Source organism: Astatotilapia calliptera, chromosome 7 (assembly GCF_964374335.1).
Source record: "Astatotilapia calliptera chromosome 7, fAstCal68.1, whole genome shotgun sequence".
NCBI lineage: Eukaryota > Metazoa > Chordata > Actinopteri > Cichliformes > Cichlidae > Astatotilapia > Astatotilapia calliptera.
The window spans coordinates 393,119-412,500 of record NC_137428.1 but is presented as its reverse complement, the minus strand read 5'-3'; the positions used below and the strand labels follow the sequence as shown (position 1 = coordinate 412,500).

Genomic DNA, 19,382 nt, shown 5'->3' with positions numbered 1-19,382 from the left:
CTCGGTTATAATAACAAGCACGCATGCTGTCTGTGCTGGGTGATCATGGCGCCTCAACGCCCTGCTCCCCTGCCACACGCTCGGGTCGGCATAATTTTTGCGTGCTGATATTCAAATTCTTATCAGATTCAGAATCGTGTTTATATATACAGTTCAGCTGTTTAGGAGGGAGATGGCGAGGGGAAAGAAACTGATCCTGTGTCAGGTGGTCCTGGTCTGCAGGCTTCTGTACCATCTGCCAGAAGGCAGCAGGTCAAAGAGTGCAGGTCCTGGATGGAGGGCGATTATTGATGGGGCGTTTCCAGTTCTCTGCTGTGCTGACTCACACTCAGGTGTAGAGCAGGTGTCCGTCCCAAACGTTCCCGATGAACCTGGAAAAACACTGAGATAACTTCCGACTGCAGATGTTGACGGTGTTCTTGTTCTCCACTTAATCTCTAATAACTGAAATCATTTACAGTGTTTCGTGGGAATGACAGCATTACTAACACGTTACTTTTTCAGTAACTAGTAATCTAACTAATTACTATTTCTATCGTTACAACGCCGTTACTGTTACTATCAAGAAAATGCAGACGTGTTACTGTTTGTCAACACACAGACGGGTGAAGCTGTCTTCAGCTTACTGGGAGCTGGGTTTAGTCATGGTAAACCAATCACATGACCATTTAACATTAAATAGGAACTAGACGCTGTGTCAACCCAACCCAAGTGGTTACAAAAGACACACACCTGAGGCCTTGGCTACATTTTTGGGTAAATAGTTCCTCATAACTTTGTTGTTTAAAATTTGTGCATAAGTTTTCAAACTTTAGTAGGATGCACCTCCACCTGCGGGATCTGAAAACACTCACAGCCACATGTTCGGGCTCAGCTGGCTCAGACCGCAGAGCTTCAGGCACACACATTAGTTTTGTAGTTGGTTTGTAGGTTGGAGTAACTGGGCTATAAGCTCTAAAAGCAGCGCAGGTCAGTCTTAAGTGTGTCTGTCATCAGTGGGCGGAGTCCAGGTTGGGCTGAACTTTAACGTAAGGTGTTTGCGTTCAGGATTAACGCGTGATTTCACTAATCTGTAAATGTGACAAGTCAGAGCCGCTCTTTATATTCTCACCTTTCTTCTCACTTTCAGACACATCTCCAGCCACCTCCACCTTTTCTTCATCCACACCGCTGGACCTGTCTAACTCCACCCAAACCATCAGGAGTCCTGGGAACGCTGTCACGGAAAATCTGTCACCTCCAGATGTTTCCCCTGCAGTCACCCACCTATCCCCTTTAAATGGCACAGCTGCTTTTACCATGGACCAGTCAGTCGCCTCGGAGACCTCGTCAGGTGGAGGTGACTCCCTAGTCAGGACGGAGGTGGTCACGTCGTTGTACGAGTCATCGTCCTCCATCGCTAGAAACCAGTCCGAGTCGAGCGGAGATGGAGGCGTGACGCTGGGTTCCTCACGTGTGAGCACAGGTGGAGCAACAGACATCATAACTGAGCTACAACCCAAGGACGGATCCACACACCAAACATCTGCAGCACCCTCAGACAGCACCGCCTCAGCTGCACCCACCACCACCACTCCTCCACCGTCTGCATCCAGCACCAGCACATATAGACCACCCAGGTCTCACAGCCAGACCCCGCCCACAGACACAGACTACACCCTTCATCCAAACATCTCAGAGAGTCTGACTCCAGGAGTATTATCAACAGCACCAACAGGTGATGCGGTCCCTGCAAGTAGCACCTCAGCTCCATCAGTCCCACAAACGAGTACAACAAACACCAGCACCACTGCTGCTGTAACCACACCCTCTACGAGCAGCATAACAGCGCCTGCTCCAACCACAGCCACCAAAACCACACCTCCTACAGCCACCAGTAGCACCACCCCTGTCACAACTGCAGAGACTACAGTCGCACCATCAATAACAACACCAGCAGCTACACACACAACCATCCCTTTGCCAGCTACAACAGCCAGCTTGACACACACCATCCAACCCTCCACTCGTGCCTCCACTCCCGCTACAACTACAGCAACCACAGCCACGAACCCGTCTCTAACCACAGCCGTCGATACCACACCTGCCACTGCCAGTTCCACCACAACCACAGAGACTGCAGCCACACTATCCATAACAACACCAGCAACTACACCTACATCCATGGCACCATCTCATACCACAGTCACCAAAACCACACCACCCACCACTCCCAGTGATAGTTTCCCAGCTACAACTGCAGATAGTAGAACCACCATGAGATTCATAACAATCTCCGCTACAACCACTCCACCTACGACCGCAACAGCATCTCCTGCTACAACCACCCCACCTACGACTGTAACAGCACCTCCTGCTACAACCACCCCACCTACGACCGCAACAGCATCTCCCGCTACAACCACCCCACCTACGACCGCAACAGCATCTCCCGCTACAACCACCCCACCTACGACCGCAACAGCATCTCCCGCTACAACCACCCCACCTACGACTGCAACCGCATCTCCCGCTACAACCACCCCACCTACGACCGCAACAGCATCTCCCGCTACAACCACCCCACCTACGACCGCAACAGCATCTCCCGCTACAACCACCCCACCTACGACTGTAACAGCATCTCCCGCTACAACCACCCCACCTACGACTGTAACAGCATCTCCCGCTACAACCACCCCACCTACGACTGCAACCGCATCTCCCGCTACAACCACCCCACCTACGACCGCAACAGCATCTCCCGCTACAACCACCCCACCTACGACCGCAACAGCATCTCCCGCTACAACCACCCCACCTACGACTGTAACAGCATCTCCCGCTACAACCACCCCACCTACGACTGTAACAGCATCTCCCGCTACAACCACCTCACCTACGACCGCAACAGCATCTCCCGCTACAACCACCCCACCTACGACTGTAACAGCATCTCCCGCTACAACCACCCCACCTACGACTGTAACAGCATCTCCCGCTACAACCACCCCACCTACGACTGCAACCGCATCTCCCGCTACAACCACCCCACCTACGACCGCAACAGCATCTCCCGCTACAACCACCCCACCTACGACCGCAACAGCATCTCCCGCTACAACCACCCCACCTACGACTGTAACAGCATCTCCCGCTACAACCACCCCACCTACGACCGCAACAGCATCTCCCGCTACAACCACCCCACCTACGACCGCAACAGCATCTCCCGCTACAACCACCCCACCTACGACTGCAACAGCATCTCCCGCTACAACCACCCCACCTACGACTGCAACAGCATCTCCCGCTACAACCACCCCACCTACGACTGCAACAGCATCTCCTGCTACAACCACCAAACCCACGGCAACCACCACTACCAGCCCCACAGCAACAAGCACCCCCGCTCCAGCAACAAGCATGCTTCACACTACTACGTCCAGAGTCACCTCCACCACACCTGTGAGTACCCCACCTCTGTTTGATGCTGTTATTTTAGAGGACTTCAACATGCGAGCACGCCTGTCTTCATACCTGATTAAAATGGTGTTTAGACGTGTTCAGGATGTTGTGTTGTGTTTGGCGGTAGTTCACGCCGGTTAACTCCAGATCAGTTTTATTCTCCTTGATTTTGATCTTTGACTGTTTGCTGCTTGTATGAAGAAGATCAGTGGGAAACCTGCCAGATGTTGGCAGAGGTTCGGTTTCCTGTGACTGGTGTGGTTCTGGTGCTCCGTGGGAGCGTTGCTTCCAGCTGAAGCAGATGGTTGGGTCTGTGGAGCTGGTGGAGAGCAAATTGAGAGCTCAAAGCCAGTACATACTGAGTGTATGAAAAGACGATCACACTCCTGTGTTACTATGGAAACACAGTATTAATAGTATTATTTTACTCTACCATGTTGACCTGGTAAAGCTCTCCAGACTCTTTTTTATTCTGAAAATCAAAGTCAAATGTAGTCAAGAGGTCGAGTCTCAGAACACGACTTCCGTGTTGAAATGAAGATCGTGTATGAGTAACCTCAAAGTGTGTTTCCTGTTTACCGCTCACTGAGCGACTCCGTCCGTCACTAGAGTGAATCAGCCAGAGTAAATCAGCCAGAGTTTCGGCTGGCTGATTGGGACCCACACCCAGTTTCACACCTTGGCTCAGGCGATTAGAGGATCATCAGGGGGCCTTTTGTCCCTCTGTGGGGGGTCACTCCCACTAGGTTTATATCTGGGACTCTCCACCATTTGACCTTAGAACTGAAGAAGCTTCTTGGATGAGAGGTGAAACGTCTTCAAGCAACTTAAAGAAGTCCAGACGCTTTTCTTTCCAAGCTCATTTGATCAAGCAGTTCAGACACATTTTATCAGAGGCGATGAAGAAGCATAGACTAATGAATGACTTAATCAGTGGTGGAAATAAAGAGGAGGTGCAGCTGTGTGTGGTTTAAGGTCTGATTTTGCAGTGATGAAGATGAAGAAACGGTGTGCGTGCAACATAAAGCAGACTTTGATGCTGCTCATACATAAATAGAGCGAGCCTCTGGTGTGAGGCTGTTTCCTGATTGGATAACTCAACCCCAACAATAGCCCACTCTGATGGTAGCGATGGAGCTCAGTTTGATGCTAAAGGTTATGGAGAAAGTCCGAGGCGGGCAGGAAGGAAAGCAGGGCGGGGTGTGCAGAACGTGCCTCTGCTCGCTGAGGGAAAGTTTAAAGATCGATGGACCCAGAGAGAAAAGAGTCACACGGGTCCGGGATGCAGGAGAAAGAAGTTCCAGATCATTTCAGCCTCTGGAGCTGATGGAGGAAACCTCCAGCTCCTCTCTGGACCAAAGTACTTCAGCTGAAAGATGTCTGTAACTGTCAGTGTGTCAGAGGAAGCGTGTTTATTACCGAGCGGTCATATTTAAATCAGGGATGCTCAGATGTGCCGCTACATGTTTGATTCTTGGATTCGTTTGGGGCGCAAAGACGGTGAGTTACCGGATCATTTATCTACATCCGCTTTCTGTTGTAAGCCAAAGACCAATAAGTAATACGGAGGCAACCTGACAATGGTCTGTGGTGACAGTGGGAAGGAAGAACTCCTTTTAGACAGGAAGAACCCTCCAACAGAATCAGGCTCAGGGGAAATATACAACAGAGTGCTTTGGGCCCTCACTCGTACTCTTTTCATTTCTTAGAGAGTGTAAGCACTACAGAAACAATAAAGTGCCTTATTTTCTGAGAGTGCGATGTTAATAGGGGAACTTTTTACCTCTGTGCAGGCATTTAAACACTCGTGTCACGAGTACGAACCCTTTGGTTTGATCCCAGGAGGAGACAACCTCCTCTGCATTTGCATTGCGAAGGCCATTTGTGTAAAAAAGACATCAGACACCAGGCCTTTGAGTTTCACAAACACCATTTGACCCTGACCCTTCTCTCTGTGACCTCCTGATGCAGGTCCAGACCTCAGAGGGTCCCCGATGCTCCGCAGACCTGAAGGAGATCAGCTCCAGCTCAGACTCCATCGCGGTGCAGGTAACGTCCGCCGGTCTGTCCTGTAACTTCAGTCTGTTCTGCATTCTGGACTCATGGTCCAGTCCTGCCCACTGCAAGTCTGATGGAGAGACCAGCAGCGCCACCATCTGTAATATAACGGGACTGCAACCCGGGACAGTGTATCAGCTGACAGCGGTTTCCAGGACGGATGGCGAGATTAGCCACGGGACAGTTCAGACAGGTAGGAGCGCACCTGAAGAGTGAAGCTGCAGTTCAGAAGTTAGCACCTGAGTGCTCTTTGTAGCTATTTTAACTTTAGCGTCACATTACTTAGAACAAGCTCCGCCCCTTTCTCATGACACCCGTGTACGTGTGCTCCCCATCATGGATAAACCTCCTGCCATTATTGATTATTGATCATATTATGTTTTAGAGCACGCCAGGTTTTTAAAATTCAAGCAATAAAATCAACATTTCTAAAAATAATACGGTTAAAATATTCAAACTTGTAACTTCCAAGATTCAATATCTCTGGACCTGCTTTACTAACACGTGCATGAAAACAAAAAAATCACCATCAGATTTAGGGAAACATGTTAGTAAATCAGACTGTGCTCACTGCCTGCGTACGGCCAGGTGAAGTTGAAGAGCGCTGCAATGATGTAAGAGAGAAACCTGCACTGCTAAGCCAAGAAAGAAGGAGAACGTCCGGCTGCAGAAACCTTTAAAACACTTTCCTAACTCCAAGGAAGAATCCAGATCAGGGACCGCTTTCCATGGGAGTGATGACTGTTTTAAATAACAGAGAGATAAATAAATCAGGCTGAAATAACGGGCTGCTGAATATTGTTTCCCCTCAAGCAGCGACTGTGGCTCCACAATGTTTGGAGTGAAACGAGAAGCAGACAAGAAGAAAACGTGGAGCCGAGGAGGACGTGATCTGTGAGAAGAAGAAGCATTTCGGTGCTTATAATGTTTTGGAAAACTTTAATTAGAGTCTAAAAGGCAATAATAATTATTAGCAGTCGTTTCAAAGACGTGTGCTTCCTTACGATGGACCGGCATCTGTGCACTGTTGGTAAATGAGGCCGATTAATGCTTTGCTTTAATGATTACAAGTGTTTTCCAAAAACACGCCTAAACTAACCCAAACCCTGACCTCCCCCCATCACCGAACTGATCCAGGACCTGCTGCAAACAAACGAAGGAAGTGGCTGAGAGCAGAGGAGGGTGAGGAGGGTGAGGAGGGGATGTTTCTGGAAACAAACACTCAAGATGAGATGAAGACCATTGTTAGAGAGTGTTTCTGTGTTTATCAGGAACTTTCTGGAACGAGCAGCTGCCTCCGAGCTTTCTCTGGTTTTCTCTCAACATTGAAAATGTTCCTGCTCTGTTCATTTTCGTCCCAATTAATACATTCACATCAGGACGGTGACTGTCAGACTGAAGGCTGGCCGTGAATCACATGGACACGTTTCCTCTGCTGCAGTTTGAAGACCACCGTTCAGGGTAAGGTGGAGTCAGGCGTTGCTTGCTGTGCCTCGGTCCAGTCGTCTCGTAAAAGTCACAGAATCATTTGGATCTTTACAAGTCTGTTGACGTTTCTGGAGCTTCGCAGCTCGTGCTGTGTGGGTCGGACATTTTGTCCTTGGGGTGTTGCCAGCCTTCCAACAGCAAGCAGGGAAGTCTGCTCAAACAGGAAGCCATCACGAAGAACAGGCCAGAGTTCAGGACCGGGGGGGTTGTCCTCATCATCCTGCCCCACCCAGTCTATTTTTTTCAGTTTCCTGTGTGGACTCATGCTGCCTCCGTGAAAACGCTCTCATTCTTTTAGCTGCTCGAACAAGCGTGTGGGCCTCTGCAGCAGCACAGTGTAACAATCACTGCGCCCACGACCACCAACCACATGGGGAATTCACCAAAGCCAGTAGAAGTTCACAATTCTAGATGCCAAAACATAAATATAAACCCGGTCATTAAAAAGGCGTGTTAAACCACTAACATGGTGGCAGGTCATGCTACATGTAGGGCGGTCACCAACAGACTGCACACTATGGAACAAAGCTGATGCTCAGCGGTGCTGACGACTAAACTGAAACTCAGACCCACCTGGATGCAGATGTTTTAGCTGCTTCTCTAAATTGGAAGTCTTTCCTCCTCTGGTTTACAGGATAGTAGTGTTGGCTTTGGGAAATCATTTACCATCTCTTGGTCATCCCTCTGAAACGCACAGTCTTCCCTAGCCGACTCTACCAGAGCTGTTGTGACAGCTGCACTAATCGCCAATTCACGTGTTGTTTTCGATGTTCTTTTGCTCCTTCTTCTTTTTCCTTTGCGTCTTTTTTCTGCAACTAATCCAAACCACAACCCCACCCATGATCCTCGACCACAACCTCCCAGTCCAACTCAAACTCCAAATCTGTCCCCAAACCCACCATAAACCTGTCCCCTTCCATGGTCTTCAACCCGCAATCCAAACTTGTACTCCTTTGAACTCAACCCAAATCTCATTGCCCACCGCAGTCTGTACCAGAAACCCAACCCCAATCCAAACACTACCTCCAACCCTAACCTTAATCCCAGCCTGTCCCTAAACTCAGCCTAGACCTTTCTCCAAGCAGGAGCCACAGCCTGATCCAATCTAAAGTGTTTCTGAATGAACAGCAACAGATACACCAGAACCAAACCAAACCCCCTGAAATCTGCTGCTACAGTTCAGTGTCTTAGTTTTAAAAAACGTTGATTATCCAAATATTAATTAATGGAAAACAAAAGCGCTGTAAAATGTCATTTCAAAATAAAATGTCCTGTTTTCAGTGTGGGTATACACTGAGTGTCCTCTCCTGTTTCAGACCCAGTTGGCCCAGCTCATCTGGACCTCCAGCTGGGCCCAGCTCAACCTCATCATAAAAGCCTGTTTATGGTTCTAAGCGGCTCGGCTCTGACGGTGTCCTGGACTCAGCCTACCGGTCGTGTGGACTGGTACGATGTGACTCTGGAGGACACGAGCTCCGGATCCCGGCGCAGGACCAGAATCAAGGGCTCTGCAGCCTCCCAAACCGGGTTCACCTCCCTGATTCCCGGGACTCTGTACAAAGTCAGTGTGGTAGCTTCAGCTGGGAACAAGAGCGCCTCACCTGTCCATGCAATGACAGCTACAGGTGAGCTACAACACCTGCAGAATCTTCTCACGTTCAAGTTTTATTATTGTACAGGTAGCAACAGCACATCACTACCAGCAATGAAATTCTTACACTCAGAGGGATATGTTGCTCTGGAACATGATTAGAATGCACCTGATTGGCTGAGAGCTTATCACATGATCAATAATAATAAAAACATAGAGCTTTAAAAAGGAATAAAACTAAAACTGTTCCAGAGCAACTCATTCAGCGTGAAAGTGGTTTAAAAAGAAAAACAGTGACCATCACAGTGGTGTCAATACCCTCTGATCTCTCCACCACCCCTCTCTCCCTGCCTCAGCTCCCTCCTCAGTGGACGGCCTGCAGGTGGCGTCCTCTTCCTCACACAGCCTCGGGGTGACTTGGTGGATCGGCTCGGGTCGCACGGAGAACCTCAGGGTTCTGCTGAGGGATCGGGCTGGTGTTCTGCTGAAGAACATCACTCTGAAGAACAGCAGCACCTCGGCAGAGCTGGATGGTCTGCACCCAGGGACCCCGTACACCATCACCGTGGTAACAGAAGCAGTCGGCCTTCAGAGCTCCGCCTCGACAGCATCCGTCACAGGTAGCGAAAGCACTGACCCGTGTTTGAATCTGAAGTAATCTAAGTACATGAGTGTTTCTAAAATACCAAAACACTCGATGGACGTGTGAACTGTGAATTTAGAGATTCGCCCTCATGTCCAGGTCTCTGAACCTTCATCCACTTTCTTCCTGCGTCTTAAAAAGCGGTTTGATGCTGTAGACGATGAAACAAAGATATGGAGTTAGCGGATTTCAGGTCAGGGACTCATCTGCAGAACAGATTATACTTCACCATGCCATCTAAAAATACCCATAAACTGGGAAATACAAATAACCTGCATTAAAAACACTGAGCTCAAAGCTCACCTACATCTGAGTGTGGTTATCCCCAGAACACCTCCACAAACTCCTCCGATCATCAGCAGGGAGCAAAAGGCGTTCACCTGGAGAGACCCGACAAGCACGTGTTAGTAAAACAACACCCGCAGACAGATGTGAGCTACGATGTCTTCAGAGCTCCAATCAGCAGGAAGCTGCAGCAGGGATACAGGAAGTCACGGCTAAAATGAGCTTGAGGAGACAACCTTTCGTCTGTTTCTCAACCTTTCAACCAGACATGGACGTAAAATGACGTCTTTTCAGAGTTCACGACTGACCAATCAGAATTAACCGTCTGAGGTCATCATTGCTGACCCTAACCCCACCCGCACTTTGCAGCATCGGGTTTGAGTCCCAAATATCTGTGGAGGCATCTACAATGTGAACATCGCTGCATTTTATTTCTTATTCCGCAGAGTTTAACAGCGTCGTTAAATATCTTTGTTGTTTACAGTCCACAACGTGACCTCGGTCATCTGTTTCTCTGGTTCAGACTTTAATGCGTTGAAGTGGCAGTGAATCCACTCAGCGAGGCTGCGTCCTGCTGTGTCATCTTAAATGAGTCACGTGTTTGTCGGACAGCCGACCAGCTGTGAGATTTGCAACCAATGGACTTTACCTCGGCGTTGTTAGCCTGTAAAATAGTTTCAAATATTTCTGTCAGCATGAAGTTAATGAAGTTGTCTTCATTCCTCTGAGCGTTCGAGTTTCGGCGTGAAGATAAAAACTGGATCTTCGTCGTCCTGCGGCTCTGTTTTTCTTTCCAGCAGCAGCGGCGTTTCCGGGATATTTCAGACCTTTCTCCCTCACGCCCTTTCTCTGTCTACAGCTGCTCACCTCACCCAGCCTCTTCATCGCTTCAGTAAATCTGTTCACACGTGGCACAGACTCTCCACCCACACCACATTACATAAACACCCATTAATCATTGTATTGAAACACTGCTGCTGTTTCCAGGTGAACACATGAGACAGCTGGTAAAGTTCAGGTGAAACAGGAAGAAGAGGAGAAAACTGTACAAACATGAGTCTAACGTGGGTCCTCCTCCTTTTCTTCAGCCCCAGCACCAGTGTCACGTCTCGTCCTCGAAAACAACGGCAGCTCAGACCACCTGCGAGCCTCCTGGCTCCCACCTAAAGGAGGGGTGGAATCCTACCTGGTGACCCTGAGGGCTCCAGGATCCGACCCTCAGCTACGCCACCTTCTCCCCAACATCACCCAAGTGGAGTTTGAGGGCCTGACCCCTGGGCGTAGCTACGAGGTGTCAGTCAGTTCCTCAGCAGGCAGTCAGAGCACCGAGAGCAGGAGCACAGCGAGGACAGGTGAGTTCAGCTCAGAGAGCAGGTACAGAGGGAGTTACAGGTACATGCCGTCGCGTCAGGTGGAGGTGAGAACGCTGGACCACAGACTCAGACGCCCTCTGCTGGGGGGTCTGTGTTGTTTTTATTGCTTTTAATTCCCCGTCTGTCTTATGCTGTTTCAGTACCTGACCAGGTGTCAGCGCTCTCTATGTCGGCTGATGCTCGAACACTGTGGCTCCGCTGGCTGCCCCCCAGAGGCGACTGGGAGAACTACAGCGTCATCCTGAAGAACGGCTCGGTGGTTCTGGCAAATGAGACCGTCAGTAAGGCAAGCAGGCAGCACGCCTTCTCCGTCCTCAGCCTGGTCCCCGGACGACTCTACAGTGCAGAGGTCACAGTTCACAGTGGCGTTCTGAGCAACACAGCACGCTGCAGCAGTCAGCTGGGTCAGTTCACTTGAAGTCTGAACTTCCAAAATGAGTCGGTATCAGTGTTGTTGACCCTACCCCTTCCTCTCTGCAGCGCCGTGGCCCGTGCAGCAGCTGCTCGTACGCCAGGCTGACGAAACCTCACTGAGCGTCCGGTGGAGTCGGCCGCCCGGACAATGGGACGGCTTCACCGTGCTCCTCAGGTGGGCAACCGCTGCTGCCACCATTGTAGATCAGAGAGTCCTCGGCTGGGAGGCCAAAGAGTGCACTTTCAACAGCATCACGCCTGGGGGCCAGTACATCATTACCGTGACAACCAACAGCGGTAACCTGAGCAGTTCCGCCTCTGTGACGGCACGGACCAGTACGTCACAGCGACGATGACGATGCCACGATTGTAGTATCGATGAAGCATTATTGTTGTTCCTGTTGTAATGCGTTTCCTTTCTCCACCCCCTCAGCTCCGGCTCAGGTCAGTGGGCTGCGGCTCTCCAACCTCGGCAGCACCGACAGTCTGCAGGCGCGGTGGGCACCGGCTTCCGGATATCTGGACTCCTACCAAGTCTTGCTGGTTCACGACAGCAGCGTCATCAAGAATGAGAGCGTGATGGCCAACATCAGCAGCCTCAGCTTCCAGGCCCTGAGACCGGGCGCCCTGTACCGCGTGGTGGTGACCACGGTCAGAGTGGGACACATCTCCAGACAGACGGTGTCCGAGGGACGCACAGGTAAGAAACGCCAGCAGTCGTTTCAGGAACAACACGAGGGTGGAGTCGAGCTGCAGCTTAAACAAAGTGCTCACGCCGTGGGAGATTTATCAGCATGAAGGCTGTACCAGTGAGTCACACCTGACAGCAATGAGAACAGCTCGTTTATTTCTGGTAACCCTGAATTAACCTGAGGAATTAAAACATAACCCAGCTAAACAAACTGTGCCAGTGTTGTCATTAACACTGCTAATTGTTAACATCATTTATCAGTCATATAACTGGACAGAAGTTAATGCGCATCAAGTCTTTCAGAAATAAAAACAGGTGTATATGTGACGTAATAATAGTATAATTGATCATAATAAGATCAATAATACCATTGATTATGTATTGACTCTGTGTATTTCAGACACATTCTTACTTTGTGTGCTTGTTGAACTGAGAGCAGGATATTAGTGAAAAGCAGGAATTTGTGAGGAATTTTCAGGAAGCGCTGATGACAGAGAGACTTCCCGTCAGGGCGGAGCTTCATTGTTCTTCACCAGTGCCGGCAGCCGTTGTATAACTTGCAGAGGACTTTATGAAGATCACAGAACATACAGAGCGTGCAGAGTAGTCACGATTTCATCTTTGAAACGGATCAAAATAAACAGCAGGAAACATGCTCATCCGCTTTGATCCAGGTGGCTCGGAGAATGAATGTGTGAGTGGTTGTTACAAAAGAGAGTGCTGGTGTGAATGAGGCGCCTCTGGGAGAAGAGAGGCGCCGTGTAAGGATCAGTCGCTCACTTTGATGATATCAGGAGCGAGAGGTCATCTGAGTTTTAATTTTACTCTGAGATGTTTTTCTAAAGCTTCTGGGTTTGGAGCTCACAGTGTGCAGACATGGTAGAGCATTGCTACATCACAGCATCATGATTCAGTGCTCCCCCCGTGTGATCTCTGCATGCTCTCTGTGCTCCTGTCAGAGTTCTCCACAGGTGCAGGTTTTGTTGAACAGAACAGAATATCTTACCTGTTGTTGTAACAAGTACAAAAAATATAAAGTGCAGTCCCTGCGGTGTCAAAAAGTTTAAATATAATTAGAAGAAGAATAAAAATGAGGTAGAACACATCATTCAATAGGGCTCTCTGCAGAACGCTGCAGCACGGGTTTTAACTGGTAAAAGAACATTTGGGCATATTACTCTGGTTCTGGCCTCCTTACACTGGCTTAAAATTGTACTGAGGATCTATTTCAATTTTTTTTTTACTGGTTTTTAAATCCTTAACTGCTCTGGCGCCTGTATATTTGCCCTACGTCCCCCCTCGTTCACTCAGCTGAGCAGCTGTTGCTCTCAGGCCCTAACGCTGAAACTTAGAGGAGATCAAGTGTCCTCTACTGTGGCCCCGAAGCTTTGGGATGATCTTCCTCTTCACATCAGGCAGTCTACCTCAGTGGTGGTCTTTAAATCCAGGTTAAAAACTCATTTTTATTCACTGGGCTTAAACTGACACTGTTATCAGTCTTTGTTCTAATGCTCCAGCAGTGGGAACAGCCGTCCCCACGAGTTTGAAGATGTTTTTGAGACTCAAAATGTGCTTTTAGTGTCACAGTTAGGTTATGGTTAGGGTAATCTAAGGTACGAAAACGAGTGTGCTTGTGTGTTTACTCTGACTCCGCCCTCTTCCTACCCCCTCAGTGCCGGCGGCAGTGAGCGATGTCAGGGTCAGCAACAACGGGCGCATGGATTTCCTCAGCGTGTCTTGGAGTCAGGCTGTAGGTGAGGTGGACAGATACCTGGTGACCCTGAGTGACCGGGAGAGGACCATTCACACCCTCACCGTGCCCAAGTCGACCCCGACATGCGTTTTCGACTCGCTGGTGTCTGGACGCCTCTACAACATCTCCATCACTACCTGCAGCGGTCTCTACAAAAATCAGACGTTCATCCAGGAGAGGACACGTATGTACACCACTCACAGCATCGACCAGTCAGAATTTTAAACCATGTTGCAGTAAAGTCGGCACTTTAGAACAATTCATTCAGTTTGTAAGTGTTAAACAGCAAAAATGATACCAACACGTGCTTGTCCAGGTCTATACACACCTGGCTCTGTACCTGCTGCACCCTTTTTGCACAAAACACCGTAAACTCCGGTATCATCAGTCTTGTCTGATTATCCTCCATCAGAGCCGTCGAAGGTCCAGAGCCCCACAGCGACCCACAATGCTTCGGACAGCTACCTGAAGGTGTACTGGCGTCACGCTGCTGGAGACTTCGACCTGTATCAGGTGTTCATCAAGCACAACAACGTCTTCCTGCAAAACAAGACAGTTTCAAAGACGGAGCACAACTGTGTGTTCACCGGCCTGGTGCCCGGCAGACTCTACACAGTGCTAGTGACCACGTGGAGCGGAAAGTACGAAGCCATTGCCTCCACCCATGGCAGCACCTGTGAGTGACCTTTGACCTCAGTCGGGCTCATTAGGAACATGAATGCTGCATCATTCAGCGAGTAAACTAGATGATACATGTCAGGATGCAGTCGAGCTCAGCAGGCGATAGATCGATCGGTGAGAAGGAAAGAAAAACTGTATTTGTTGCCAGATCTGCTGCTGCTCCTCCTCTTTGAGGGACGCTAGCTGAGATGTTTCGGTCCATCTGGGAGGAGACCCCAGACATGCTATGTCCCTCAGCTGGACTTGAAACACCTCTGTGTCCCACGAGAACAGTAGGGGACTGGGCATTTTTGATGATGGGTGGATGGATGATGGGTGGATGGATGGATACATGAATACTTGTTTATATCACGTTCATATGTTTTGCTTGTTACAACATAATAAGATGTGGGAATAAAGCACCAAGTTTCAGATCTGAACCAGGAGGAACAAAGAAACATGTCCCGGTCGTTGTGTCCTTGGGCAAGACACTTCACCCGTTGCCTACTGGTGGTGGTCAGAGGGCCCGGTGGCGCCAGTGTCCGGCAGCCTCGCCTCTGTCAGTGCGCCCCAGGGTGGCTGTGGCTACATGTAGCTGCCATCACCAGTGTGTGAATGGGTGGATGACAGGTTGTGTAAAGCACTTTGGGGTCCTTAGGGACTAGCAAAGCGCTATACAAATACAGCCATTTATCAGCAGATGTTCTTGTCTCTCAGTATCTCTGCAGGAGTTTTGATATGCTTAAACAGCAGCAACGTCCTTGTTCATTTCAAATTCAAAACAAAGCAAATCTGCTCTCTGAGGCTCCTGGAGACTAACTGTGGGTCATGTCATGTCCATCCTTCAGTCCCGGCGGCAGTGCGTTCCCTGACTCTGGCTAGGCGGGGCACCGAGGACCTGCGGGTGACGTGGATGGCAGCTCCGGGTGACGTGGATCACTACGAAGTGCAGCTGCTGTTCAGCGACATGAAGGTGTTTCCTCCCATCACTCTGGGCAGCGGTGTGAGGGATTGCGTCCTGTCATCACTCACACCTGGGCGGCTTTACAAGATCATAGTTTCCACGTACAGCGGCACCAATCAGAAGGCCCGGTACATAGAGGGTCGCACAGGTCAGAGGTCACAGAGGTCTGCTGCCTCTAAACATCACACCACATAATCCAGCACTCCATGTTCAAAAAGGAAAATCTTGGTAATTTACAGTTTACAAAACATCCTGAAAATCTGTTACGGCTTATTTGTAGAGTCCTGCACTTTGCTGTCAGGTGGACAATGTCTGTGAAGATGTTTGTGAAGTTTCTCAGTCAGCCAGGTCAGTCTAAGGAGCTTGGAAAGAAAAGCGTTGGGAATTGTTTCATCTGAGAAGCTTCTCCAATTCTAAGAGAGTCCCAGATTTTTAAGCCCTATTGTGAGTGTCCCTAAGAGGGTCATGATGTGGGTGACTCACACCTTGGGTCATTTGATCACATGATAGGGTGGGGCAAGGTCTCACAATGGGTTCACCCCAAATCCACACCCGTTTTCACATGTTGGCTCATGAGGTTAGGCAGAGGAGGGGGTCCACGACCCTCGCTTTTCTTTCCAAGCTCCTTAGACTCACGTACACAACATATCAGGGAAGTTAAATGCCTCCTGGTGGCGCTGCAGTTTCTCAGCAGTTGCTCTGGGAACAGTATCTCTACATCTAAATCAGCAGCAGCAGGTAGCTACAATTAACCAGATTACCACTAAGACTTATTACCACCATTATTACCATCATCATTAAACCTTGACGTAAAGAGCAAAAATGCTGTAGATCAAAAGCTCTTTGTCATCTTTCAGTTCCCAGTAAAGTGAAGAACATCCACGTTAGCAACAGTGGAGACAGCAGCAGTCTGATGGTGAGCTGGACTCCTGGTCCGGGCGATGTAGACGGATTCTCCGTGTTTCTGTACAGAGAAAGCCGAAAGTTAAGTACCCGAAGCGTCCTCAAGCACCAGAACGAGGTGACGTTCGGCTCCCTGCAGCCCGGCCAGGTGTACACCATCATGGTTCAGTCTGTGAGTGGAGACCTGGTGAACAACAACACGGTCACAGGGCGCACAGGTTAGAGGACACACCTCTGTACAGTGAATATACACCATGCTGTCGTACAGATTAGCTGGTCCTTACTGCGCTCTGCATCATCCCTGTGTTCCTCAGTCCCCTCTGCAGTGACAGGGCTCCAGGTGGACTCCCACCACACCACCTGTAGTATCCAGGTGAGCTGGCAGGAGGCTCTGGGTGTGGCTGATGGATATGTCCTCCAAGTTCTGGACGACAGAGGCAGCATGGTGAGAAACGTCTCTCAGCCCTTTGGACACACCTGGCAGCAGTTTGACGGCCTCACACCAGGAAAGAAGTATCGAGTGGTGGTCCAGACCACCAGCGGCGGGGTCCACAGTGTTGGGGTCAGCACTGAGGCTCGGACAAGTAAGACTTCCTGTTTCTCACTTTGAATGTGATGGAGGCAAACCTGATGTTTTATACAGTGGGATGCAAAAGTTTGGGCAGCCTTGTTAATAGTCATTATTTTCCTGTATAAATCGTTGGTTGTTACAATAAAAAGTGTCAGTTAAATATATCACATAGGAGATACACACAGTGATATTTGAGAAGTGAAATTAAGTTTATTGGATTTACAGAAAGTGTGCAATAATTGTTTAAACAAAATCAGGCAGGTGCATAAATTTGGAATCTACAAAAAAAGAAATGAAATCAATATTTAGTAGATCCGCCTTTTGCAGAAATTCCAGCCTCTAAACACTTCCTGTAGGTTCCAGTGAGAGTCTGGATTGTGGTTGAAGGTATTTTGGACCATTCCTCTTTACAAAACATCTCTCGTTCATTCAGGTTTGATGGCTTCCGAGCATGGACAGCTCTCTTTAACTCACAGCACAGGTTTTCAATAATATTCAGGTCTGGGCTGAGATGAACGTTCCAGGACGTTGTACTTGTTCCTCTGCATGAATGCTTTAGTGGATTTTGAGCAGTGTCTCGGGTGGTTGAAAGATCCAGCCCCGGCGCAGCTTCAGCTTTGTCACTGATTCGTGGACATTGGTCTCCAGAATCTGCTGATACTGAGTGGAATCCATGTGTCCATCAACTTTGACGAGATTCCCAGTCCCTGCACTGGCCACACAGCCCCACAGCATACCACCATATTTTACTGGAGGCAGCAGGTGTTTTTCTTGCTGTGTTCTTTTCCCTCCATGCATAACGCCCCTTGTTATCCCCAAATAACTCAGTTTTAGTTTCATCAGTCCACAGCACCTTATTCCAGAATGAAGCTGGTTTGTCCAAATGTGCTTTAGCGGCTCTGTTTGTGCTGTGGGTGGAGAAAAGGCTTCCTCTGCATCACTCTGGCATACAGCATCTCCTTGTGTAAAGTGCGCCAAGTGTTTGAACGATGCACAGCGACTCCATCTGCTGCAACATGATGTTGGAGGTCTTTGGTGCAGGTCTGTGGGTCGACTCTGACTGTTCTCACCGTCGCTTCTGTCTATCCGAGATGTTTCTTGGTCTGTCACTTCGAGCCTTAACTTGAACTGAGCCTGTGGTCTTCCATTGTCTCGATATGTTCCTAACTGTGGGAACAGACGGCTTACATCTCTGAGACAGCTTTCTGTGCCCTTCCCCTAAACCATGATGGTGAACAATCTTTGTCTTCAGGTCATCTGTGAGTTGTTTTGAGACCCCAGTGTTGCTACTCAGAGAATATTAAAAGAGGAGGGAAACTTACAATTGACCCCCTTAAATACTCTTTCTCATTATTGGATTCACCTGTGTATGTAGGTCAGGGGTCACTGAGCTTACCGAGCCAATTTGAGTTCCAATAATTAGTTCTACAGGTTTTGGAATCAATAAAATGCCAACGGTGCCCAAATTTATGCACCTGCCTGATTTTGTTTAAACAACTATTGCACACTTTCTGTGAATCCAATAAACTTCATTTCACTTCTCAAATATCACTGTGTGTGTCTCCTATATATATTTAACTGATGTTTTTTATTGTACCAACCAACAATTTATACAGGAAAATAATGACTATTAACAAGGTTGCCCAAACTTTTGCATCCCACTGTACATTTTATAGACAAGTCAGAATATTTTGAGAAAGTATTTAGTTGACAAAACTCCAAAACACAAACTTAACAATGTGGTGTATGCTGTACAGTGTAGCGAGGGATGCTCAGACCTCTACATTGGAGAGACCAAACAGCCACTTCACAAGCGCATGGCACAACATAGAAGAGCCACCTCCACAGGGGATGCCAATGTTCACATTGACAGAGAGGACAGATGGTTTCAAAGAGGAGTAAAAGAAGCCATTTATGTCCACTGTGAGCGACCATCTTTGAACAGAGGCGGTGGTTTACAACACAAACTGTCTGCCATCTATAATCCAGTTTTGAGATCCTTCCCAGACGCCTTAACGCCCACTCACATCCTGGGCCATCTGACCTCAGGAAACCAGGGTTGGGGTCAGGTTTCACAATGAGCTCACCCGAAACCCTGGCTGATTGTGACCCACACCCGTTTTCACACCTTGGCTCATGTGATCAGGTAGAGGATCATCAGGGGGTCCTTTGTCCCCCTTTGGGGGTGGGGGGGGGGGGGGGGTACTCCCACAGGGTTTAAATCTGGGACTCTCCACCATTTGACTCTAGAACTGAAGAAGCTTCTCGGATAAGAAGTGAAACGTCTTCAAGCAACTTAAAGACGTCCAGACGCTTTTCTTTCCAAGCCCCTTAGACCAGCGGTCCCCAACCCCCGGGCCTCGGACCGGTACCGGTCCATGAGTCGTTTGGTACCGGGCCGCGAGAGTTGAGGCTCAGGTGTGAAATGTTTGGTTTTCAGGGTTTTTATCGGTTTTCAGTGTTATTTTGTTATCGTTTTTATCGTTTACTCGGCTTTCCTGGGTCTTTTCACGTGTGTTATGAATAAATCTTCTTTTTTTC

The 19,382-nt window shown here is 48.9% G+C and overlaps 1 protein-coding gene across 1 annotated transcript in view; it reads left to right on the top strand.

Annotated features, from left to right (window-relative positions):
* Window positions 1-19,382, top strand: part of ptprbl (protein tyrosine phosphatase receptor type B, like) — a 29,562-nt gene that overhangs the window by 1,678 nt on the left and 8,502 nt on the right. Inside the window, exons 2-14 of the mRNA XM_026172291.2 lie at window positions 1,130-3,447; window positions 5,419-5,698; window positions 8,310-8,618; window positions 8,941-9,204; window positions 10,601-10,864; window positions 11,026-11,289; window positions 11,366-11,635; window positions 11,733-11,999; window positions 13,664-13,927; window positions 14,156-14,419; window positions 15,252-15,515; window positions 16,225-16,488; window positions 16,585-16,854. Of these exons, the coding sequence (XP_026028076.2) occupies window positions 1,130-3,447; window positions 5,419-5,698; window positions 8,310-8,618; window positions 8,941-9,204; window positions 10,601-10,864; window positions 11,026-11,289; window positions 11,366-11,635; window positions 11,733-11,999; window positions 13,664-13,927; window positions 14,156-14,419; window positions 15,252-15,515; window positions 16,225-16,488; window positions 16,585-16,854 (5,562 nt within the window). The remainder of the gene's footprint in view (window positions 1-1,129; window positions 3,448-5,418; window positions 5,699-8,309; window positions 8,619-8,940; window positions 9,205-10,600; window positions 10,865-11,025; window positions 11,290-11,365; window positions 11,636-11,732; window positions 12,000-13,663; window positions 13,928-14,155; window positions 14,420-15,251; window positions 15,516-16,224; window positions 16,489-16,584; window positions 16,855-19,382) is intronic.